The 26486-nt window shown below is 39.8% G+C and overlaps 1 protein-coding gene across 16 annotated transcripts in view; it reads right to left on the bottom strand.

Moving 5' to 3' along the window:
* Positions 1-204: 204 nt before the first annotated feature.
* Positions 205-26486, bottom strand: part of TPX2 (TPX2 microtubule nucleation factor) — a 74306-nt gene continuing 48024 nt past the window's right edge. For 10 of the 16 annotated variants that reach the window (XM_067014210.1, XM_067014217.1, XM_067014214.1 and 7 more), the window contains 10 exons: positions 25861-26012; positions 24270-24441; positions 21896-22034; positions 20837-21053; positions 9359-9454; positions 8160-8336; positions 7582-7728; positions 3481-3592; positions 2411-2598; positions 205-1013 (listed from right to left, as the gene is read on the bottom strand). In XM_067014210.1, the coding sequence (XP_066870311.1) occupies positions 903-1013; positions 2411-2598; positions 3481-3592; positions 7582-7728; positions 8160-8336; positions 9359-9454; positions 20837-21053; positions 21896-22034; positions 24270-24441; positions 25861-26012 (1511 nt within the window). In that variant the 3' untranslated portion in view covers positions 205-902. The remainder of the gene's footprint in view (positions 1014-2410; positions 2599-3480; positions 3593-7581; positions 7729-8159; positions 8337-9358; positions 9455-20836; positions 21054-21895; positions 22035-24269; positions 24442-25860; positions 26013-26486) is intronic. The other 6 variants (XM_067014221.1, XM_067014224.1, XM_067014223.1 and 3 more) reach the window with 1 other exon arrangement.

The following is a 26486-nucleotide window of genomic DNA, read 5'->3' as shown; positions in this document are numbered from 1 at the left end:
TCCAGAGTGGTTCCTAGGAAGGAGTTAACAAAATATGGAAGGATATTCTGACATAAGACAGAAAAAAGTCACAAAGCTCTTTCCTTTAAGGACAGAGCCTATGATTTTAAAAGTTCCTAGACCCTCCTCTCAAAGTACCCACTTCCCCAATAAGATGTGACCTCCAAAGGGGCTTGACAGATTTAAAAACATCAAATAACAAAATCAGGGCGGGAAGACAAATATATTTATTCCAGTCTAGGTCACTGGAGGATTTAAAACGTGTACTACTCAGCGCCCCCTATTATCATCAGCACCAACAAGGGAAGAACGTGCCTGAACAGCAAGCTCTACCCGAAGCCAGCTGATGGCTGCTGTGAAGTTCCCGTCAGTCAAGTCTCTTCCTCGTCATGGAGTTAATGAGGCTTCCCCCCTCGTAGCAAAGGGCTCCTTAACTCTAAATTCATTTTGCACAGAGAAGAGGAAAGAATATGACATACTACTGATGGTTCCTCATTTAATTCATGACTTAAATCCTATCTCAGTATTTAACTATCTTTATTTTCTGATTAAAATAGAAAAAAAGGGGGGGTGGGGGGTAAGGGCAACAGAAATTACACTGTACTGATACAGATACTTTAAATTCTAGTCAGAGTTAAGACCCATATTAAAGGTCAACTGATGGTTCCAAGGAAATAACTACATGGAGTCTGGCTGAGACATACATGAGTTGAGTCCATTATTAGCCACAATAATGTAGGAAAACAGCTCTCAATGAAATTGGAGTCCACACTTGTCAGGCATGAGTAGGTAAAAGCCTGTAGAAATGGGTTCTCTCCATGCCCCCGTGACAAAGAAGGCTCCTAGTTTAATGGGAAGAGTAGCTCTGGTTCCCAGGTGGTGTCCACAGCTCAGAGCCAAGTTTAGCAGTGGAATCGAGTGGAGAACTTAGGCGATACAGGCACGGTCAAGGGCTGGTCACTTGACTTGACTTCCACACCCTGGTACCTGCGTACTGGATTTGCCTTGTGTACCTGCAGAGTGAGGAAAATAAAGTTACCATTGATAAGGATGTTAGAGAACTACACTTATGGGTGTTTTTATTCCCCTTAGAACATTTTTGTATAGTTTTGCAAATCCCAGTCACTAATTTTGGGGTTGGGGGGAGGCAACACAATCTAGCAGCAAAGCACAAGAGCTCTGGAGCTCAAGTAGGTTTCTATTCAGGTCTTGCTGGATCCCTCAGCTTGCACCTATCTCCAGTTTGACTGTTCAGTACTAGGGTATAACGGGGCTATACTCAATTGCAGCAGAAAGGAGATACATGTTAAGAATTTGCCAGAGTACAATCTTAAGATTATTGAGTCTTAATATTCACCAAAAGCATGGACAAAAATAAATAAATAAAATAAAATAACCAAGAAGGGTTGCCAGGAGAAGGCACGGTCCCATCCATCCTTCTTACAGTCTAAAATCAACCCTGAATCAAGCCAGATTAGTAGAGAGCTCTATGATACAGACAAACACAAGAGGCAGGACTCAAGTGCTGAAGAAAAGTCAAAACACTTGAGGCTGGTTTTGTGAGTACATACAATCAGCATATGGTAGCTTGGATTTTGTCAGGAAGCTAGTCCCTTTACTAGTTTGTCCCTAGAGCCCTCCTGTGGCCAGTCACCTCTACCAACAGCTGTATCAGCTGCTGGCTTAGCACTTTTAGACAAAACCTCAACAACTTACATATTGCTCTATTCATCCTTTTACTAAGCATATGAAATTCCATCTAAAACTGTGTTCTTCCTTATTAATGCAGTTAATGTGGCTTGCTGCCCTCCTAGTGAAAGGGTCCTTAATATGACTTAAGCTTTCTTTTTGGATAACTAATATTTAAATCATTATCTAGTGTTAACATGGAAGGTCACCTGGACTGATATGCACTATAACTCCAAGGAATTTGAGTCAAGTATTAAAAGGAAAATGAAAACATAGTTGTCACACAATTCCCATGTCCTTCCCTACCTATGTATTCTAATTGTAAAACACACTGGTTTCCTTAAGCCTTAAGGCAATAATAAAAAGTTAAATAAAGAGTCCAACAAACATATCACTGGGCACTGGTATAGCACCTGATGTCCTCCTTATTTAGACCCCTGGAAGAAATTCTGACTGAATTCAGGATCAAAGATAAATGTATTTTTAAAATAACTATCTTGTTTATATCACTCAGCAGATCCATGGATCACAATGTATACATCTTTAGCCTTGCTCACTCCTCAACTTTGTTACCACCCCTGGTTTGTCTGACTTTTTATTTTCACTCAACTTTGATGTGTCCTTGGAGGTCACCTTAGATCCTTTCTGGAACAAGGCAAGGTACAGATAAAACAAAACAGACTCAACCATGGGTTAGTTGGCACTCATGCTGCCCAGTTACCAGTTCTTTCCGTAGTCTGGCCAGCTCCTCCTTCTGTTGCTCCTCCTCCTGTTGCCTGGCCTCCTCCAACTGCTGGGCTTTCTGGGCTTCCACCTCAGCCATTCTCTTCTCCAGCTCCTGCCGCTCCTTGGCTCTCTTCTCAGTGGCCAGCTGAAAAGTTTCTTGAACTAGAGAACCAGAAAGGCCCTCTGAGTACAGAAACAGAGAGAATATTGGTGCACAAGCAAGACTTGCATAAACCTAGCCCCACAGATCCAGCAAGTGATAGATATGCAGGGCAACAGAAAGGTGAAGCTCTAAGGAAGCCCAGTTGGGAGAAAGGTGGAGTAAACCATATACAAAAAGTCCTAAAATTTTAAGGGCCCCTATAAATCATTGGAAGGGCCCCTATAAATCATCTAATTAGGAGAAAAGCAAGACCTACACAGGTGAAGTAGCTTGCTCAAAACTACATAGTGGGGCTTCCCTGGTGGCACAGTGGTTGAGAATCCACCTGCCGATGCAGGGGACACGGGATCGTGCCCCAGTCCGGGAAGATCCCACATGCCACAGAGTGGCTGGGCCCATGAACCATGGCTGCTGAGCCTGCGCGTCTGGAGCCTGTGCTCCGCAATGGAAGAGGCCACAACAATGAGAGGCCCGCGTACTGCAAAAAAAATAAAAAATAAAAAAATAAAAAACTACATAGTGATTGTGAGAAAGATTTAGGAAAAGAATCCCACTTTTCTGAAATGCTGCCCAGTGCTTAAGGACTCAAATGTTTTCTATCTAAGTCTTGCTTTAAGAGTGAACTCCAGAAAGAAGTTCTGGCTCTCCCTCACTTATTTGCTACTCTCTGAGTGGGGAAAGTAAAATTGTTGTTGAAATGCCAGGTGCTTGTTCTATGAATCTGACCCCAACACACTCTACAAATCAACATAGCTGCTGGATTCAATAAAGAGCTAGGGGAGAAAAAACTAGATCCTCTACAGGCAGATGCTTCTGGTTGACACAGAATTGTACTGACACAACTGAGTCCCAAGAAGTCTAACCATTCTGCCCCAATCCCCCAAGAATACATAAATTACTACCAGTAAGGGATTTTTTCTCTCTCTTAGGAACAAAGGGCTCCTGGGAGATGACGGTGTTTGGACGAGCCTTGAAGCAAGTTGCTTCTTTCTGCTGTTTTAGTTCTTCTTCCAGCTGTTAGAAAGAAAATCTGTCAGATAAGCAGCCACACTACTTTCCATAACTACCATCTCAATGACTCAAGTTCGAATGTGTCTGAACAGTTTCATCTACAAAGACAGCAGGTGATTTAACCTAAACTCAATTAAAATCCCTTTTACATTAAGTAGATCAGACTAACATCTGAACCCACTGAGAACTAGAAAATACCTTTAAGATACTTTTAAGGCCTATCTTACAATCACAAAAAATAAACAAATAGACATTAATATACCCCTGAATGTGATCACCTGTAAAGTATTCTCCCTCCCAACCCCCAAAAGAATCTAACCAGAATTTAATCAAGCCTCTAGATCTGACTACTCATTTATAGGAAATACAGGAGATAGAGGAACATATTAATCAACACATTGAGAATACAATGAGCAAAATCCAGATTGTAAAACCTATAGGAAAACTCTCGCCACTATTATTCAACATAGTTTTGGAAGTCCTAGCCATGGCAATCAGAGAAGAACAAAAAATAAAAGGAATACAGATTGGGAAAGAAGAAGTAAAACTGTCACTGTTTGCAGATAACATGATACTATACATAGAGAATCCTAAAGATGCCACCAGGAAACTACTAGAGCTAATCATGAATTTGGTAAAGTTGCAGGATACAAAATTGATGCACAGATATCTCCTGCGTTCCTATACACTAATGATGAAAAATCTGAAAGAGAAATTAAGGAAATACTCCCATTTACCATTGCAACAAAAAGAATAAAATACCTAGGAATAAATCTACCAAGGGAGACAAAAGACCTGTATGCAGAAACTATAAGACATTGATGTAAAGATGATACAAATAGATGGAGAGATATACCATGTTCTTGGATTGGAAGAATCAACATTGTGAAAATGACTATACTACCCAAAGCAATCTACAGATTCAATGCAATCTCTATCAAATTACCAATGGCATTTTTTACAGAACTAGAACAAAAAATCTTAAAATTTGTATGGAGACACAAAAGACCCCGAATAGCCAAAGCAGTCTTGAGGGAAAAAAATGGAGCTGGAGGAATCAGACTCCCTGACTTCAGACTATACTACAAAGCTACAGTAATCAAGACAATATGGTACTGGCAACAAAACAGAAATATAGATCAATGGAACAGGATAGAAAGCCCAGAGATAAACCCATACACCTATGGTCAACTAATCTATGACAAAGGAGGCAAGGATATACAATGGAAAAAAGACAGTTTCTTCAATAAGTGGTGCTAGGAAAACTGGACAGCTACATGTAAAAGAATGAAATCAGAACACTCCCTAACTCCATACACAAAAATAAACTTATAATGGATTAGAGACCTAAATGTAAGACCGGACACAATAAAACTCTTAGAGGAAAACATAGGAAGAACACTCTTTGACACAAATCACAGCAAGATCTTTTTTGATCCACCTCCTAGAATAATGGAAATAAAAACAAAAAAAAACAAATGGGATCTGATGAAACTTAAAAGCTTTTGCAAAGCAAAGGAAACTACAAACAAGACAAAAAGACAACCCTCAGAATGGGAGAAAATATTTGCAAATGGACAAAGGATTAATCTCCAAAATATATAAACACCTCATGCACTTCAATATTAAAAAAACAAACAACCCAATCCAAAAATGGCCAGAAGACCTAAATAGACATTCCTCCAAAGAAGACACACAAATGGCCAAGAAGCAAATGAAAAGCTGCTCAACATTACTAATTATTAAGAGAAATGCAAATCAAAACTACAATGAGGTATCACCTCACACCAGTTAGAGTGAACATCAAAATAAAATCTACAAACAACAAATGCTGGAGAGGGTGTGGAGAAAAGGGAACCCTCTTGCACTGCTGGTGGGAATGTAAATTGATACAGCCACTATGGAGAACAGTATGGAGGTTCCTTAAAAAACTAAAAACAGAATTACCATATGACCCAGCAATCCCACTCCTGGGCATATACCCAGAGAAAACCATAATTCAAAAAGACACATGAACCCCAATCTTCATTGCAGCACTATTTACAATAGCCAGTTCATGGAAGCAACCTAAATGCCCATCAACAGATGAATGGATAAAGAAGATGTGGTACATGTATACAGTGAAATATTACTCAGCCATAAAAAGGAACAAAACTGGGTCATTTGTAGAGACATGGATGGATCTAGAGACTGCCATACAGAGTGAACTAAGTCAGAAAGAGAAAAACAAATATCGTATATTAAGGCATATATGTGGAACCTAGAAAAATGGTACAGATGAACCGGTTTGCAGGGCAGAGAGACACAGATATAGAGAACAAACGTATGGACACCAAGGGGGGAAAGTGGTGGCGGGTGGTGGTGGTGGTGGTGGTGTGATGCACTGGGAGATTGAAGTGTATACACTAATATGTATTAAATGGATAACTAATAAGAACCTATTGTATAAAAAAATAAATAAAATTCTAAAATTCAAAAAAAATGGATGAAAATTAAAAATGAAATTCTATAAGGTCACCTATAATCTCACCATAAATAACTATTATTAACATTTTAGTGTATAACCCCTTTCATATCATATACATGTAAACACATATACTTTTAAAATAAATGGTCATATTATTCATATAAAAAAAAACCTATAGGAAAAACAATCCAGTTTATTCAACATATAAAATGCAAGTAGAGCAGCCTTTAGATTAAAAGGGATTTAGAGATTTATCAAACAAATATAAAATGTGGACCTTTTCTGGATCCTGATTTTAACAATTCAACTGTTTAAAAAATGAGAGATTAGGGGATATATGAATGCTGACTATTTGTCACTATTAAGGAATTACTGTTAATCTTTTTAAGTGTATTGTGGTTATGAAATTCTTTTAATCCTTATATTTTAAAGTTACACATTGAAGTATTTTTGGATGAAATGAGATGACACCTAGGATTTGCTTCAAAGTAATCTTGTATAGGCAGAAGTATCCAGCATAGAGATGAGTAGGTAGAAGTAAGATGAAATAAGATTTTCCATGTTTTGATCCCTAGAAAACCAGGTGACAGTTCATGGAAGTTCATTATACTATTCTACTTTTATGTATGACTGAAAAACTTTTAAAAATCTTTTTGTTATGGAAAATATCCCACATACAGACATCCTATGTCATGGTCCTTGAACGAGAGATTCACTACTGCTTCCAAAGCAACTGTCCTAAGTTCTCCTAGAGAACAGTACTAACAGGGAGCCTATATTTAGTAACTTAAGCAATCATATCTCTTGGGCTTCAAGAGGGATGACTTTCTACAAACAAAGATTAGGCCAGAGCCCCGTTTGGACAGACTCCAGAATAAGAGACAATATCAATACTGACAAATTTAGGGATTCAGGAGATTTTTTTCCAGACAGGGCAGAATTAGATCCAATTGAACCAGCCAACAACCAATTGACTTTTAAATCATCTGTCATCTATAAAGAGCAAATAGCACACTATGTTGCGAAAACAACATACCATATTGAGAATCTATTCTCACCTCTCAGTTTCTTATCAAAGCACCAACACAAAGGAGTGAACATTTAATGAACAAGTCTAATAAATGGAATAGATGAGATCTTTAAGAATCTCCTGACACAAAAAAAGCCTAACAGTTCTCACATTCCCCAGGTGATCACTTACAGCAGAGATCAGCAAACTTAAACCGCAAGCCAAATCCAGCTTGCAACCTCCTCTTGTATAGCCCTTGAGCTAAAAATGGTTTTTATATTTTTAAAGGGTTGAAACACACATATACAGAGAACATGTGACAGAGACCACATGCACAACCTAAAATAATATATAACAAACTTTTTTATAGAAAAAGTTTGCTGACCTCTGATTACAGTGACAACCCCTAAAATAATCCAGTATGTTAGTTCCCAGAAGTTCAGTATAGTGGGTCTACCTATTGTAACAAATCAACAATCAAACAATTCACATTTTAGCTGCTCTCCCCATCCCCACCTGGTGCTTCCAAGTCTGTGCCTTCAGAGCACCTCTTCTGTCGGTCTCAAAGCAGAAAGGCTCAACCTGGGTTGTATTCTTCACCTTCTTCTCCGGCAGGTTAATGGTGTCAAAATGAGGCAAAGGAAGCGCCTTGAATTTGGGTACCTAATAGAATAGAAAATGTAAGATTTAAGATAAGGCCTTTCTAGCCAGAAAGCAACAGCTGCTCCAGAATATTTGGATGAATCTAAAAAATAGGAAAGGCCAGTTTTCAAAGCAGCATGGTGTAGCAGAAAGAGTAATGGGTTCAAAAGGAAATCAAGGTTTTCCTCCCAATATTGCCAATAACTAGCAGCATGATCATGGGCAAGTCACTTAAGCTCCTTGTGCCAGAATGGCACTTAAATAGCTTTATGAAGTATAAATAGGGCAAGTAATTTAATGGCACTTTAAATTACTTGCCCTATTTATATTTTATAAGGCTCTTAGAGGGATCAAAGGAAGTCAGTGATTTATAGTTAAAAGTGCAACATAAAAGATTACCTTTGAGGGATCAAGTATAGTACTATGCTACTTGCAGAAATGGAAACACCTACCTCCCCTTTCTGCAGTTCTTTTATTTTCTTCTCCTTCTGTAACTGACGTTCTTTGTCTCGAGAATCAAAAGAGAAAGGGCATATTTCCACAGTTCTCCCCACTGGGATTTGGGGCTTAAAAGGCATTCCAAAATATGGCACAGGTTGAGCTCTTATCACTACTGGCTCCTCCTCTTCCTAAAGAAAAAAATGCAGTTTAGAAACAAGATTCTCGCTCTCTCTCACCTCCTCTGAATGTGGAGTCAGAAGACATTAGATGGGAGAAGTCATTAATTAAGGCAAGTCACTCAACCTCTCAGGTGTCTTAGCTTCCTTTTCTATCAAAGAGGGGTATCTACCAACTCTCAGGGGTGAAACCAGTGCGAAAGTATTTGATAAACTAACACAATTACTCTTAAAGAATCTAACATTTTTCAAAGGAAGGTTGTAAAAACTAAATGAGATCAAACAGTTTGAATAAAATGAAGAACAGAAGAAAAGTACTAACCAAACATATACCTTGGCCTCTTCTTTGACCCAGACTTCAGACTCCACTAAAACATGTGACTGGGAGTATTCCCAGTTGCCAAACCCAGAATAGGACCAAGCAAGTTGATTGGATTCAAACTGGTAACATAAGATTACTGTGTATTTTAGTTTCAAATGAACCTATAAGAAGGCTTATGCCTGAGATCTCCTGTAAAATTACCCTAACTCTGGATATTTATAGATAAAATGGGGGATGTAACAAGAAACTAGCCTGATCAATGACAGTTTATATATTCCAACTTCATGAACCATCACCACACAGTCACCTTTGCAACCCTTGGATTAATGGAGACAGTTAAGGACAGGGTGGATGTAACTGCTTAGTATGAATTTTAAAAGTCCCTCTCTGAATGGTGACAAGAGCTGGGGCAAAATAGAGTATAGGTCTTGGGAACTTTTGATCCACATTACAACAGGGTGATTTCCAAGGCAATAGAAACAAACATAACTCCAATAAGTTACAACCAGTTACCACTGAAAGCCAAAAGATTCATACCCATACTAACTACTTTGTTCTTGGAAGAGCAAAAACGGATGATCAATCATTCATACCCATTGTTAAGACAACTCCAGACAAGAGTGATGGCCTTTGTATTCCACTGAGTTTAAGAAAGAATAATGCTTAGATTGATTGTGTAGAAGGAGTAGAAACCCCCACCCCAGGGAATCACCTCATCTTCTTTGGTGGGTATTCTCATTCTGTTCTTCAGAGCAAAGGCCGGTGACTTGGGGACAGTGATTGGAAGTACTTTCTTTTCAGGAACACCCTGGAAGGAGTAAGCAACTCAATTAGATATCCTAGAACAATCTCTACTAGGCTGTGTGATGAGATCAATCCCTTTCTTAGAAGTTCACATATCAGGAATCAAAAAAAGCTAGTTATTTCAGTATGTTGTTAACTTATCCAACTAAGACTGGTATGTATTAACATACATAGGTGGATTAACATGACAGAAGAACAGCAAATAACAAAAACATAGTTTGAGTTGTATATTCAAAAATAGGATTCATCAAAATCTCATTTGGTATTTATGAAAAACACTACAAAATAAACTGTCAATATTTTATTGTTTCTCTCCCATTTTAGACCCCAATCCCTTAAAAACAAAATCAAAAAGGACTTCCAAATGTTATCTAGGAACAGAATAGATACATCCTTTCTCTTAAACCTATTCCACATACATCTCTAAAATAAGAACTTATATTTAAAAATATTAACCTCAAAAGGCAAATGGAAAAAAGTACTGGGCAAGGGCTAGCTTAATTTCCTTTTGCCAAATAACTGGACAAAGAACAAGCAGTTTACAAAGATATACAAGAGGCTCAATCTCAATAATTTTTAAAAATATAAAGTAAAATAAGGTATTTTTCACCCATAAGACTGAGTAATAATTAAAAGACTGGTTAATACCAGTGTTGACAGGTGAAGAGAAATGGGCACTCCTATACAGTTGGGTAAGGTACAAGGCACAAATTGGTACAACCTTTAGGAATTAGCTACTAAATATTTAAATGGTCACACTCTTTCACCCAATATTACATCTCTAGTATTTGATCTCTAGTTTAGTTTTTAGGTATATTTCAATACAGCATTTTTAAATTTAAATGAATAAAAAATTGCAAATAACCCTATTATCTATCAAAAAAGAACTGGCTAAATCCTTTCTTAAATTGTGGTACAGGACTTCCCTGGTGGCGCAGTGGTTAAGAATCCGCCTGCCAATGCAGGAGACACGGGTTCGAGCCCTGGTCCGGGAAGATCCCACATGCCATGGAGCAACTAAGCCCGTGCACCACAACTACTGAGCCTGCGCTCTAGAGCCTGTAAGCCACAGCTACTGAGCCCACGTGCCACAACTACTGAAGCCCGGGGGCTGGAGCCCATGCTCTGCAACAAGAGAAGCCACCACTATGAGAAGCCTGCTCACCGCGACTAGAGAAAGCTCACGCAGCAAGGAAGACCCAGTGCAGCCAAAAATAAATAAATAAATAAAAAGCATAAGGGTTAAGTCTAATTAAAGGCAAGCCAATGGGGGAAAAAAAATTGTGGTACATAACTAATTGTGGTACATGACTAATAAGAACCTACTGTATAGCACAGGGAACTCTACTCAATACTCTGTAATGACCTATATGGGAAAAGAATCTAAAAAAAGAGTGGCTATATGTATATGTATAACTGATTCTCTTTGCTGTACAGCAGAAACTAACACAACATTGTAAATCAACTATACTACAATAAAAATAATTTTTAAAAATTGTGGTACATCCACACAATAGAATATTACACAGTCATCAAAAAGAAGAAAATAAATCTTTATTACTGACAGAACATTATTCATAATGTTGAGGGGGGGAGGGAGAAGTTGCTGAAACAAAAAATATTATTATTAAATATTATTTCTGTGTTTTTAAGATGTCTTTTAAGAAAAACAAATATATGATATCACTTATATGTGGGATCTAATTTTTTTTTAATCATATAAATGAACTTATTTACAAAACAGAAACAGACTCACAGATCTTGAAAACAAACTTATGGTTATCAAAGGGTGGTGGGGACAGGGATAAATTAGGAGCTGGGGATTAACACACACACACTACTATATATAACATCAATAATCAACAAGGACCTACTGTATAGCACAGGGAACTCTAAATATTCTGTTGATAACCTATATAGGAAAAGAATCTGAAAAAGAATGAATCTATGTATATGTATAACAGAATCACTTTGCTGTACACCTGAAACTAACACAACACTGTAAATCAACTATACTCCAAAAAAATTTATTTAAATAAATTAACTGAATTGAATTAAATTTTTAAAAGATACTTGCACATATACTAAAAAATAAAATAAAATGTATATGTAATTAATCTAAGCATAGAAAATAAAATATGGAAAGAACACCAAGCTGTTAACTCTCACATCTCTTTGAGGGTATATTAAAAGAGGGATTTAATTTTGATATTCCTTAATTCTAATACATTCAACTTCTCCAAAGATTTTTCCCCCCTTTGTGATTCCAAAACACTGTCAACATCTCAAATCTTTTCATACTGAATTATGTATACCATACTATGCACATCATTCAAAACTAACATAATTCTAACTCTCATAGAGTTTACACTATCATGAATCTGGCAATTAACCCTAACTGCAAAATGGTATCTCTAGGGTTACCGTCCTGCATGAAGTGTATGACCAGATCAGTTTTTAAAAATCAAAACAACCTTGAGACATCCTCAGTAACTCCTTATTTCTTATACCCACATCCATATGCTGGCCCCATCAGCTCTCTATTCTGCTTCCTCTCTAACTCTTCACTGGCATGACACAGGCCACATCATCTATTGCCTGTACCATTCCACCAGCCTTCTAACAGTCCTTCAGATTCTCTCATTCCACCAGTCCATCTTCTTATACAGTCAGAAGATTTGATGTTACTTCCTGACTTAAAATTCTTTTTTTTTTTTTTTTTTTTTTGAGGTACGCGGGCCTCTCTCACTGCCGCGGAGCACAGGCTCCGGACGCGCAGACCCAGCGGCCGTGGCCCATGGGCCCAGCCGCTCCGCAACACGTGGGATCCTCCCGGACCGAGGCATGAACCCACGTCCCCTGCATCGGCAGGCGGACTCCCAACCACTGCGCCACCAGGGAAGCCCATGACTTAAAATTCTTTAATGGCTCCTACTGCCTACCTACAACAGTATAACATATTCCTTGGCATGAAGTACAAGGTGTTTCATAATTTGGAACCCTGCCTGACTTTCCAGGCATATCTCTTGCCCCTCTTTAGGCATCACCCTCCATCCACAATGAACTACTACTGACAGCTGCCAAAATTTAACACTGGTTCTCATCGCAATACCTTTGCTTATGCTCTCTCAGAAATACTCTGGCTGCTTGGAAGCATCTAACCCTTCTTTTCAAGCCTCCACTAAAGCATCTCCTCTCTGATAAAACCCTTCAATAGATGGCTCCACTCCTCCAGACCTACTGACCCCACTCTCCCCTGTATATAGTCTATCATGGTACATATGAAACTTCATTGCACTTGTTTATTTAGGTATTCGTCTCCTCCTGCTAACCTATGAGTGCTTTGAGAGTGGGGACTGTTATTCCATCAACCCCTAATACCTAACACAGACCTTGGCAAGCATAAGGCATTCAGGAAATGTTTGTTGAATGAATACAGTAAGCATGAATAACAGAATTTATACCTTGGACTTGAAGACTCTTGGACTCTAATTTACACCCTGGGAGACTTCTTAATCCCAAAAATGCTGCAACTGCTCCAAACATGTTTGGAATATCTTTCTTGGAGTGGCCTTCAAAGCCAGTTTTAGGGCCATGCAAGGCAATTGCTCAATCTTAACTTTTAATTAAGCAAAATTGTTTCCAGCTCTATTATTTTAGACTACTCAGAAGTTTTAGTTCCCAATGACTTTAGACCAGCCCCTAAGAGCAAATTAATCTTTAAAATATGAAGACTTGCCATTGTTGAAGAGATCCAAAAGACTGTGCCACAGGATCCAAGACCAGTCAGTGGCTTTTCCAAAATGCTTTCTACGATATCTATCTTTGGAAAGAATTAATAAACTCTCAAGGTGACCACTGTAAAGGGAATGCTCATTCTGCTGTGAAAGTTCTCATACATTTTCTAAAGAAAACCAGAATCACTAGTATAGTAAAATTGAATATAGCAGAACTTGTAATCAGAGAGACAAAAGTCTATGAAATGAGTTTTCAAATAATGCTTGCCAGTAAACAACAACAAAAATCGGTTGTTCTACAACATCCTGGACACCTGTGGACACCAGCCTGTAGCTCGAACACAGCCAAGGATACGCAGTAATGGGAAATACACTGAGCAAGGAGTCAAGAGGTCTGTTTTACCCCAGCTCTGATCCCAGTCTGTACAACCTGTATAACATGAGATAGTCTTTTAGTCCTTGGGTTTTTTTCCTTTCATAAAATATAGTAATTGAAATAAATATCTGAGGACTCAGTTTTAAAATAATGCTGCTTTTCCTATTTTTCCCCCTCTCTCTGCATTCTCCCAACAGAGAGATGTGCATTTTAAAAGAAATCTCTAATAAGTAAGCCATGAAGGAGATATTTACAAGTAGGATCAATCCTCATAATTACTTGGGGGAGAGGGAAAGGTGATTTATGAAAATCAACCTTGCAACAACTATTTATCCACACCCCATCTCCACTGCAATCAAAGCCAAGAGGGGGTTCAATCAGAAATAAAGAAAAAGACATTGGGTTTCTAGAGACAGAGAAGGCTTCTTGTTTTATTATTTTAAGGTTTTTTAGTTATAAGCTCCTTGAGGGCAGAGATATTGCCATTTGCATTCCTTTGCATTCTCCACAGCACCTACAAGAAGCAGTAATTGTTCAATGGACATATGTTGATTAGCACTACTGTCCTTATTTGTTTACATGTCAATCTGTTCTCCCAGACTGTGAAAGCTTTGAGGACAAAGGCTGTGCCTAATTCCATTCGAATTCCCAGTGTCTAACACAGGCTGGTGCACTTCAGCTTGTACTGCTGCTCATGCAGTTATGCAATATTGCAATGCCCATGCTGTGATGCTTAGGTGCTGAGGAAACAGGAGTGAACAGTACAGATATACATGGTCCCTGCTATCAAGGAGTTCACATTCTAGTGGAGGAAAGAGACGATGAAAAACTAACAAATCAAGTATCTCCTGATTTTCACAAGTGCTCTGAAGAAACCCAACGGAGGGCTTCCCTGGTGGTGCAGTGGTTGAGAGTCCGCCTGCCGATGCAGGCGACACGGGTTTGTGCCCCGGTCCGGGAAGATCCCACATGCCGCGGAGCAGCTGGGCCCGTGAGCCATGGCCGCTGAGCCTGCGCATCCGGAGCCTGTGCTCCACAACGGGAGAGGCCACAACAGTGAGAGGCCCACATACCACAAAAAAAAAAAAGAAACCCAACAGAATGTGGAGCTGAAGGATAATGGGGGAAACTCTGAAAGGAAGCTGAGGGAAAGTATCTCTAAAGAGGTGATACACGGTTAGAAGTGGCCAATGTGGGTGGACAGATGACACATTTTGGAAAAGCAGCCCAGGATGAGCAATGGGATGTTAGGGGTGAGCACTTCTCCCTAAGGCAGGATATGCCCCCAAGTGCCCTGGGACAAGTTCTCAGGCCTGTCCCAGAGAAATTAGGAGATTACCATGAAGCAATGTTATATCTCAGGGAGTATGAAAAAAAACACTTCCTGCTGGTCTCCCCAAGTCCCTAAAATTTTGCTGCTAAAATTACTCACTGGAGAGCACAAGAAACACCATAAGGACGCATGGAAAGAGAGCTTCAGCACCAGGGGACACAGATGGGGACAACAGTGTCAGACAGACAGTTGCATTTGGCCTCTGGGTGGCAGGCTCTTCTGCTGCCTGAGGGTCCAACACTAGAAGTTAAGACACCTAACTTCAGTTCTGCCACCAACTTTTAAAAACGTTTCTATTGGCAAGCCACATTCTTCTTTCAAAGTCTCCCTTTCTAAAAAATGAAGAAGAGTGGAAGGGAATAAATACATCTTTGCCTCCTTTTATGCTTTGCTTCTCTAGAATCCAAAAGTTGAAGTGATGGCATTGGAAATTTCAGTAGGGAGAGAGCTGCAAAGAGCCAGCATCAAACTAAAAAACTGCATTTGCCAAAATAAACAATGATAACAGTATTGTGGGGTAGAATAACAGTGTTTAAGGAGATGACAGGTTCAAATCCTGGTTCTGCATACTCGACACCTCTCAGCATCTCTTTCCTCCTCTGAAAAGTAGGGTTAAAAATAGAACATTATCTCTTAAGAGTTGTTATAGAAATAAATAAGATAATCTGCACAAAACACTCAGTACAACGTAAGCATGAAATAGTTATTACTATTAACAACATGACTGCTTACTGTGTGTCAGACACTAAGGTCTTCATCAGGGCTCTCTCTAATCTATGCTGCACCTAACAAAGGAAAACTCCAGGGGTGGAGCCTGGGAATCTGTTTATATAATAAAATCCTAGAGGATTCTGAGAACCAGATGGATCTGGCAATCACTTCCCTACAGCAAACCATATCCATTCAGTAGCATCTAACATACTTACCTAGTGTTTTGCTCATCTGTTTATCCAGAATTCTCAACAAGGCCTTACCTGGTACAATGCTACTCTTAAGATCTCACTTAACTCCTAATGAACTCTAGTCACCCTTCCCCACTTACCACTTCACCCCAACATTTCCAAAGTACAACAAACTGCCAAACCAATTTCCTAAATCAGTGTTTCTAAAAATGGAGTTCACATAATACCGGTGATATGGAAAAGGATATTAGGTAGGATGTAGACTGTATTTTTTAAAAAAATAATCACATATTTTCCTAAAAACCTTTTCGTTTAAAAGGTACCTTCTATTTTAACACAAGAGCATGGACCCTGGAACCATATTCAGACCCCAGCTCTGCCACTGGCTAGTTTGTGATCTTGGGCAAGTTATCTGACCTCTATAAAACAGACTAATAATAGTAGCTACAGTGTTTACTTCATAGGGTTGTTATGAGAATTAAGTAAGTTATTATATAAAGAGCTTAGAATAAAACTTGGCACATAAGCTTTATAGAAGTATTAGCTATTACTGCTGTTATTCATGGCAAAAAGTACTGATTTTCCATTTACATAATGATTTAAATGTTCCCCTTAAAATTACTTTTAAAATGAGTTGATGACATTGTGAAAATGACTCTACTACCCAAAGCAATCTACAGATTCAATGCAATCCCTATCAAATTACCACTGGCATTTTTTACAGAACTAGAACAAAAAATTTCACAATTTGTATGGAAACACAAAAGACCCCGAATAGCCAAAGCAATCTTGAGAACGAAAAATGGAGCTGGAGGAATCAGGCTCCCTGACTTCAGACTACACTACAAGGCTACAGTAATCAAGACAGTATGGTACTGGCAAAAAAACAGAAATATAGATCAATGGAACAGGATAGAAAGCCCAGAGATAAACCCACACACATATGGTCACCTTATCTTTGATAAAGGAGGGAAGGATATACAGTGGAGAAAAGACAGCCTCTTCAATAAGTGGTGCTGGGCTTCCCTGGTGGCACAGTGGTTGAGAATCCGCCTGGCGATGCAGGGGACACGGGTTCGTGCCCCGGTCCAGGAAGATCCCACATGCCGCAGAGCGGCTTGGCCCGTGAGCCATGGCCCCGAGCCTGCGCGTCCGGAGCCTGTGCTCCGCAGCGGGAGAGGCCACAACAGTGAGAGGCCCATGTACCACAAAAAAAAAAAAAAAAAAGTGGTGCTGGGAAAACTGGACAGCTACCTATAAAAGTATGAAATTAGAACACTCCCTAACACCACACACAAAAATAAACTCAAAATGGGTTAAAGACCTAAATGTAAGGCCAGACACTATCAAACTCTTAGAGGAAAACATAGGCAGAACACTCTATGACATAAATCACAGCAAGATCCTTTTTGACCACATCTCCTAGAGAAATGGAGATAAAAACAAAAATAAACAAATGGGATCTAATGAAACTTAAAAGCTTTTGCACAGCAAAGGATACCATAAACAAGACCAAAAGACAACCCTCAGAATGGGAGAAAATATTTGCAAACAAAGCAACTGACAAAGGATTAATATCCAAAATTTATAAGCAACTCATGCAGCTCAATAACAAAAAAACAAACAACTCAAACCAAAAATGGGCAGAAGAGCTAAATAGACATTTCTCCAAAGAAGATATACAGATTGCCAACAAACACATGAAAGAATGCTCAACATCATTAATCATTAGAGAAATGCAAATCAAAACTACAATGAGATATCATCTCACACCGGTCAGATTGGCCATCATCAAAAACTCTAGGAACAATAAATGCTGGAGAGGGTGTGGAGAAAAGGGAACCCTCTTGCACTGCTGGTGGGAATGTAAATTGATACAGCCATTATGGAGAACAGTATGGAGGTTCCTTAAAAAACTACAAATAGAACTACCATACGACCCAGCAATCCCACTAATGGGCATATACCCTGAGAAAACCATAATTCAAAAAGAGTCATGTACCAAAATGTTCATTGCAGCTCTATTTACGATAGCCAGGACATGGAAGCAACCTAAGTGTCCATCAACAGATGAATGGATAAAGAAGATGTGGCACACATATACAATGGAATATTACTCAGCCATAAAAAGAAATGAAACTGAGTTATTTGTAATGAGGTGGATAGACCTGGAGTCTGTCATACAGAGTGAAGTAAGCCAGAAGGAGAAAAACAAATACTGTATGCTAACACATATATATGGAATCTAAGAAAAAGAAAACGTCATGAAGAGATTAGTGGTAGGACGGGAATAAAACACAGACCTACTAGAGCATGGACTTGAGGATATGGGGAGGGGGAAGGGTGGGCTGTGACGAAGTGAGAGAGTGGCAGGGACATATATACACTACCAAATGTAAATTAGATAGCTAGTGGGAAGCTGCCGCATAGCACAGGGAGATCACCTCTGTGCTTTGTGACCACCTAGAGGGGTGGGATAGGAGTGTGGGAGGGAGGGTGACACAGGAGAGAAGAGATATGGAAACATATGTATATGTATAACTGATTGACTTTGTTGTAAAGGAGAAACTAACACACTATTGTAAAACAGTTATACTCAAATAAAGATATTTTAAAAAATAAAATAAAAATAAAATAAAATGAGTTGATTTTAAGAATATATAAAGTCAATTAAAGTCATTGGTATATGAGATACAAAGAATACAGTAAAAATCGAGAGGGTGATAGGTAAATTAAATAAAAATCAAAAAACTTGTAGCAGGGGGAAAAGCCAGGAGCTTGGAGAAACAGATGTTATTAAAAGTAAGGTTCCAGGGGCTTCCCTGGTGGCGCAGTGGTTGAGAATCCGCCTGCCAATGCAGGGGACACGGGTTCGTGCCCCGGTCCGGGAAGATCCCACATGCCGTGGAGCGGCTGGGCCTGTGAGCCATGGCCGCTGGGCCTGCACGTCCGGAACCTGTGCTCCGCAACAGGAGAGGCCACAACAGTGAGAGGCCCACATACTGAAAAAAAAAAGTAAGGTTCCAAATGCACGTTACAGAAGCCTCGTGGAAGTCATTTCTCTTTTCTGGGCCTTGCGTTTCTGATGTGTAAAATGAAAACATTGAGCCCTTCTGGGTCTAGGATTTTGAGGTCTGCATACAAATTACAGTTCCCTTGTATTCAGAACAATTTCCTCATCAGGTAATGACAGTTCTTAGAGACTAATCACTTGAGTGGGCAGAGGTTTCTTAAAAGTTTGTGTAACAGAATCTGGCCTATCATATGTATGCATCACAGAAAAAAAGAAAAAAGAAAGAAAAAGAAAAAAGGAAAAGCATTGTGAATAGAAAAGAGGTCTCATGTGCAGAAAGCTCTCAAATTGAAAGAAGATATTGGCGAGGGAAGGGAGGAAGAACCATTTGTAAGCATCATCATGCTTTTTTTAAAGCCTGGAAAATATAACTTCAGAATGCTTCTTAGCCAGTCAAAGGTAATACAGTTGTCCCTCAGTATCCTGAGGGAATTGGTTCCAGGACCTCCAAAGATACCAAAATTCGAAGATGCTCAAGTCCTTTACATTGGTGTAGTATTTACATATAACCTATGCACATCCTCCTGTATACTTTAAGTCATCTCTAGATTACTTATAATACCTAATACAATGTAAATGCTATGTAAATAGCTGCCTGAGAGCAGCAAATTCAAGTTTTGCTTCTTGGAACTTTCTAGTTTTTTCCTGAATATTTTCAATCCATGGTTAGTTAAATCTGCAGATACATAACCTATGGATAAGGAAGGCCAACCGTATATTGGTGCACAGTTTCACTTAAAACTATGGGGACCCTAAAGGATAAGCAAAAAGAAAGAGGACAGGAAAACAGTTCTTAGTACCTGGACATAAGGCGATCCAAACTGAGAGGAGGATGTTTCCCCATCTGCCCGGAAATATACCTGAAAACCATCTTTGCACTTATGAAGGTACTGAACTCCATTACTTCTTCTCTGACAGTGGCATCTCTTCTTGATTGTTTATTTTCTCTAAAATCATGACTGTGAGCCCATCATCAAACTACAACCCACTTCTCTAATCTAGGTTCCAGGTGCTCCTCTTGATATACTTTTCTCCAGCTTAAATGACCCATTTACAGTTCCCAGTAGTCGCCCCATGCTTTCCATCTTTGGGCTTTTTTTTTTTTTTCCTGCGGTACGCGGGCCTCTCACTGCCGCAGCCTCTCCCGTCCGCAGCACAGGCTCTGGACGCGCAGGCTCAGCGGCCATGGCTCATAGGCCCAGCCTCTCCGCGACACATGGGATCTTCCCGGACCGGGGCACGATTCCACGTCCCCTGCATCAGCAGGCGGACTCTCAACCACTGCGCCACCAGGGAAGCCCTGGACTTTTTTAATGTTACTCTCACTGCCTGGAATGCTCGGCCAGTCCATTTCATTTGCATTTCTACAAGTCCAAATTCCACCATATACCTGTTCCACTACTTACCAGCTGAGTACCCTAGGAATGCTACTTAACATTTCTGTGCCTCAAGTGCCTCATCTGAAACTGGTGAGAATTAGAGTAGACAACCTGAAGGGGTTCTGATCAAAATGAATGGGTTAATATACAAAAAGGGCTTGGAGCAGTGCCTGGCCCATAGTGAAAGTGTCAGCTGTTATGACAGTAACGACAGGAAGATGACGATGATGAGGATGACTACTATACATTGCCAAGGCTCAGATCAAATGCTTCCTCCTCCACAAAGCATTCCCTGAACCTTCTATCTGGAAGAAATCATTATCTCCTTTGAATACTTATAGCACTTTTAACTGTCACCTCTCTTAGAGCACTTCTGTCACTCTTTATATTATTTATACCTATACTGTATCCCTTACTGGACTTTAAGTTTCCTGAGAGCAAAATCCACCTCTGACATGTCTCTTTATCACCCACAGCTCCTAATATGATGCCCTGATCACGTATCTACTCAAACATTTGTGAATGGGTGGATCTGTGGTCATGAGCAGGGCACTTCTGCCAGCTCGCAGAGCCTCCCCACTCTTACCACAACATCTTCCAAGATCTTAGTAGGGCAGGGCCTAGAATGAAATTCAAAGTGTTCATCCTCCAATTTCTTCTTTGACTCTCGCTCCTGGATCCTCTTCTCAATTTCCAAATCAAAGCCAATAGGCTGAGTGGATGGCTTCACAGGCGGTTTCTTAGGCAAGATGGGCCCACCTTCAAGAATTCTGGGATCAAGTTCCTGTGCTTTGAATTTGTATCTGTAAGGTGAGAGTTTAAGTGACAACCACAAAAAATATTTTTTTTAATAAAATGAAAACTACGTAAACAACAAAGTAGGCCAAAACCAGAAAAATAATACTCATTAAGATTACCCATCATGCACAGCAAAATTTCAACTCTCTTCATAGCCACTGTCTCTACCTCTAGAGCAAAGAATAAATGAGACAGTCCAATATTCCACCACTTTAAAAATTGGGGTTTCTCTGCAAGAGGAAACTCCCCCTTCTAAAAAGAAGTAAAAGAAGGGGACTTCCCTGGTGGTCCAGTGGTTAAGACTCCGAGCTCCCAATGCAGGGGGTCCAGGTTTGATCCCTAATCAGGGAACTAGATACTGCATGCCACAACTAAAAGAGCCCTCATGCTGCAACTAAGACGTGGCACAGCCAAATAAATAAATAAATAAATAATTTTTTTTAGAAAAATAAAGTACAAGAAGGAAGAAAGAAAAATACAGGAGACAAACTCTAGCACTAATCACATTAAGTTCCAGTTCCCTCCACTGATAACAGCTGTAACAATCCCTTGGGTAGCCATAAAAGGGTGAGATCTACCTAAACTAACCTCAGAGGACACTCCTTATTGGAATCATAAGTAAGTTCTCCCACTGCAACCTCCACAACAGTGTTTTACCAGTTTACACTCCAGGACAGCTCCATATTCCCACTTTCAATCCTTTCATCACAGTGGCAAGGCAGAGCCTGTAGCTCAAATGCCATAATTCCCAAGGCAAGAAAAATAGTTAACTGTCCCCCTTACAGAACTGAAAAGAAAGTAGGCACATTCTTGGAACTCCTCCTCAAACACTGGCAGTGAAACTTACTGCTGCAGTTTCTCAAGCTCCTCAGCCTCCTGTTCCGCGGCACTTTTGCAGGTCACAGGTCTTGCACGCTGTTTGGTTTGCAGCACAGGAGTCTGTGGGTCTCTGCATATCTTGGCCACAGATTTGGAGGGTAACAGAGCTGTAAACCGAGATCACAGACATTCACTTAGCTCTCCAAGACCCCGTTTACCTGTAGGTGCTGACTCAGCTAGGCAGCCCAGAGATGCCAAACCACAGAGTGGCTGGCCCTCTACACTTAGCTCAGCTCATGTCGGTCAATCTGATAAACATTCAGTCCCTTCTCCCCTATCACTCTTTACTGAAGGGTATGATGAAGGTAGACCTTGGGTAAACTCTGCTATCATCTTCTGAATCTGAAATCCATTTATGTCTGATGGATTCCTTTTCACTGCACAGGCCTGTACTGACTTTCTATTGACAGTGCCAACTATTTTGCTTGTTATTGACAAATAAGATTTTCACTTATTCCAGCTTTAAAATAAGGTCTTTCTAAAGACCAAGCAATATGGGCTTCCCTGGTGGCGCAGTGGTTGAGAATCCGCCTGCCGATGCAGGGGACACAGGTTCGTGCCCCGGTCTGGGAAGATCCCACATGCTGCGGAGCGGCTGGGCCCGTGAGCCATGGCCACTGAGCCTGTGCATCCGGAGCCTGCGCTCCGCAAAAGGGAGAGGCCACAACAGTGAGAGGCCCGTGTACCACAAAAAAAAAAAAAAAAAAAAAAAAAAAGACCAAGCAATAAATCCCAATATTATGAATTCCCTAAAAGTGTCTACATCAAAACATCAAGACCACCTCTCACAGAAAGTCAAATGGAAAAAGTAAGAAAAAACTATGTCAAAGCATCAATATTAAGATCATCACTGCCACTCATAGAAAATATTGATTTATCTGGCCAGAAGCAACCTTGTCAATTTTCATAATTACATAGAATGAATCCTCTAATTTAGACCTTATTACCTAACAGTGGGAGATGGAAACCAAATCTACTTATTTTAGAAATAAGTCAGCCTTCAAGTATACATATAACTATTTTTGAGCTATAACAGTACAAAGTTTTAAATAAAAATTGCAGAAAATAATTTTTCTATTTGCCAGGACCAAGATTCTAAGAGCAATGTATATAAGACTCTAACAGTCATGTATTATTTGGAAAGTCATGGTTAATATTTACATTTCCATTAGAATAAAGAAAGACATTTCATTATTTTCATAATATAAAATCTGACAAATGGTTACTAGAACATAATAACAATATTAGGAAATGCTGTCCTTAAAGGAATTCATCTGGCTACCTAACATAGCACTAAACAGTGTCTATGCAAAGGCAGAAAAAATTTAGAAACCTTCAAAGTCAAAACAAACGGATTCTGCTTTATCCAAAATACTACCCTACACTCTTGACAACTATTGTATACCACACCTCCACTCCTCAAACTTCTTTACCTTCTTTTCGTAGGAATTATTTTCATAAAGATAGATTCTATTAGATTAGATTACTCTTATCTGTTCACCACCAAATTTACAAACTCACCAGCACAAAAATATAAAATGGAGAAAAGACAGCCTCTTCATGGTACTGGCACAAAAACAGAAACATAGATCAAACTCAGCAGCACCTGCACCCATTGCTCTCTTCCACCCTCCTTTCAAAGAACAATCACTCCACTTGTGCTAAGTACCCCTCTCCTACCTGCCTGCACAGGGACTTAATCATCGGTTATCTCTTTTCTCTCCTCTATCTTCATGTTCTTTCCCTGCTAAGGACTTCTCAGCATACAGACCTGCTCTCCCTATCTCGCACCTCCCTTGATTCTTACATCTCCCTCTACATGCACAGCACTTACCATAATTTGTAATGATCTATTTGTTTATCTGTCTCACTGAATTAGAAACTTAATGTTGAGTAGCACCAAGTCCCTTTTGCTCACTTCTATACTCCCTACACCACACAGAGTGTCTGCTTTGTAGTGGTAAAACATTTATTGAATCGCTGAACAAAAAGCACACAACCTTAAGTGAATGGAATGCTTTCATTTTCTGTAGGTGAGTAAATGTACACTGACACATGGTAAAGATAGCCTTGATGTGTAATGACATCTCAGGTTAACTTAATTCCCCTTGGCCAATTATTGATCAGGAGGATCAAGGTGGTTGATGGGTTTAAGTGCACAGATAGCTGGATGGTTTGAGAAATGCTCAACTATGTATACATTTGTTGTCTGCATACAGACACATGCCATGCTTTAGTTCAAAAGTGAGGATTTCAACTAAAGGCAAATTTGCACCTAAGATGTAAGGAAAGGGAATTCTAGGGGAGGCTCCAGCCAGATATGACACTGGAAAGAAACTTACTAATATCATCCTTCTTGCTCCTCAAGTGATATCTGTTAGGGGTTCGTTTATGGAAGGCTTCGACCTGCTGTGCAAGGGGCACGTACGTAGAAGCCGTCTCACCAAATGTTCTTTTCTTTCCCTGGGACAGGTTGAAAGGCATAACAATGGTGCATCCCTTAGTCACTCGGGCCTGAAAAGAAAAAAGTTGTTCCCCAAATGAAGTGTTATGGAAGAGCTCAGATCTACCACAAGCCACAAACTTAGTACAGAGGATCAAAAGAAAAAGGGCCTGTGTAAAGCCAAGATTATCATTATTCTTAAGTTGTCAGTCCTTGAGCAAGGGTTATAAAGTCTGTTCCCATCTTTTAAAAAGGGGGAGAGGGTCCCTGGCGGTCCAGTGGTTAGGACTCTGTGCTTCCACTGCAGGAGGCACATGTTCAATACCTGGTTGGGGAACTAAGATCCCACAAGCCACACAGCGTGGCCAAAAAAATTTAAAAATAAAAATAAAAATAAGGGCTTCCCTGGTGGCGCAGTGGTTGAGAGTCCACTTGCCGATGCAGGGGACATGGGTTCGTGCCCCAGTCCGGGAAGATCCCACATGCCGCTGAGCGGCTAGGCCCGTGAGCCATGGCCGCTGAGCCTGCGCGTCCAGAGCCTGTGCTCCGCGACGGGAGAGGCCATAACAGTGAGAGGCCCGCGTACTGCAAAAAAAATCAAAATTAAAATAAAATAAAAAGGGGGAGAAAGCATCTAGCACTTAACAAATTATCTGTTCTGTAAGAGTACATAAGGTGATTTTTCCCAAGCATGTTAATGTTTTGAAGCAATCAAGAGCAAGTTTTCTTAGAAGCGAAAAAAGCTGCAAAGGTATCCCATCCCCAGTCCCACTTAAAAATTTTTAATTGGGCTTCTGGACCTGAATCAGGTCAGGCAGCTGCCTGAATCAAATTCTCTCCACACATCCTACCAAAAACTGACTGATGAAGAAGCCTATTCTTTGGGTCATTAATTTTGATAAAATTGGTCTCTGATTGGAAGCAAAACTCTTCAAGGACTTATGTCCCAAAGGAAGAAGCACAACCCCAGGATGTAAGACTGCAAAGGACTGACTTCAACAAGTGATGATGGTGACTGCAAATGTAAGGAGAAATTCTTAGTGCTAGAATTTTTATTTAGGATTGTTACTGTTTTTGTTAGTGCTCTGGTAACAAAACTGGATTTGAGTGGTATGCCCCAATCCCATTTTCCCCATAAACCCTGTTATATCTTGCACACAACTTTGCAGACACAAGATTTTTTTCAAAAATTTTGTAATAGCACAAGCTGTAACAAGTCTGTACCTATAATTTGCCACACATAATTCTATGTGTTTTGTGTACATTCTCAATTCAGTTTTCACAGCAACTTGATAAGTTGCTTCCCAGGGACATAAAGTGATTTATCCAAGATTACACAGCTAACAGGGACAAAGTGAGGATTCAGACCTATCTTAACTCAAAAACATATGCTTCTCTCAATTATATTATTGTAAGTAGTGACCACAAACACTACATCAGAATCCTCACTGAATTATTAACAAGAATATTAATTGAGTCTATCAACTTACAGGAGATGGAGGATGCTTTCGCAGTTCAGATGTAAAGTTCACTTCCTTATACTCCTCTTGGTTCTTAGGATGTTGTTTGATTCGCTCATCTGTGAGGAAGTGGAAGTCAACTGATTTGGTTACCTGGCTCACTGATTTCTTCACAGGGAGCCCTGAGTGAGGAGCAGAGTAAAACACACAGATAACACTAAGAATAGAGAACATAAAGTAAGTCCCCTTTTATCCAGTCCTTTTGGTATTTCTATTACCATGGATCTAACTTTGTTTACTCTCTACATATAAGCCAACACTTGAAACAGTCCTCAGGGACACCAATATATGTGCCTTATTCATTTAGTACTATTGGGTTTGAGGCCTTTCGGTCAGAGGCAAACTGTTGTAAGGTAGCACAGGGGAGAAGAATCCCACCTCCCAGTTGTGGTCATAGCTCTGGAGACAGAGAAACTGGAATACTTTTGATAGGAAAAGCTATGAATTGACTTTAAAAACACACTTAACTAAGCATCTCTAAGAGGGATACCCTATACACTCCAGAGATGCTTTTCAACACAGTAAGCAGAGCTTCACAGCTTTGACTCCACCAATGATAATTATGCAAAGCAAAGCAGAACTCTGATCCCTTCAGC

This window comes from Kogia breviceps, chromosome 14 (genome assembly GCF_026419965.1).
Source record: "Kogia breviceps isolate mKogBre1 chromosome 14, mKogBre1 haplotype 1, whole genome shotgun sequence".
In the NCBI taxonomy this organism is placed as follows: Eukaryota; Metazoa; Chordata; class Mammalia; order Artiodactyla; family Physeteridae; genus Kogia; species Kogia breviceps.
The sequence above is the reverse complement of the archived record's forward strand: the minus strand, read 5'-3'. Positions and strand labels throughout refer to the sequence as shown.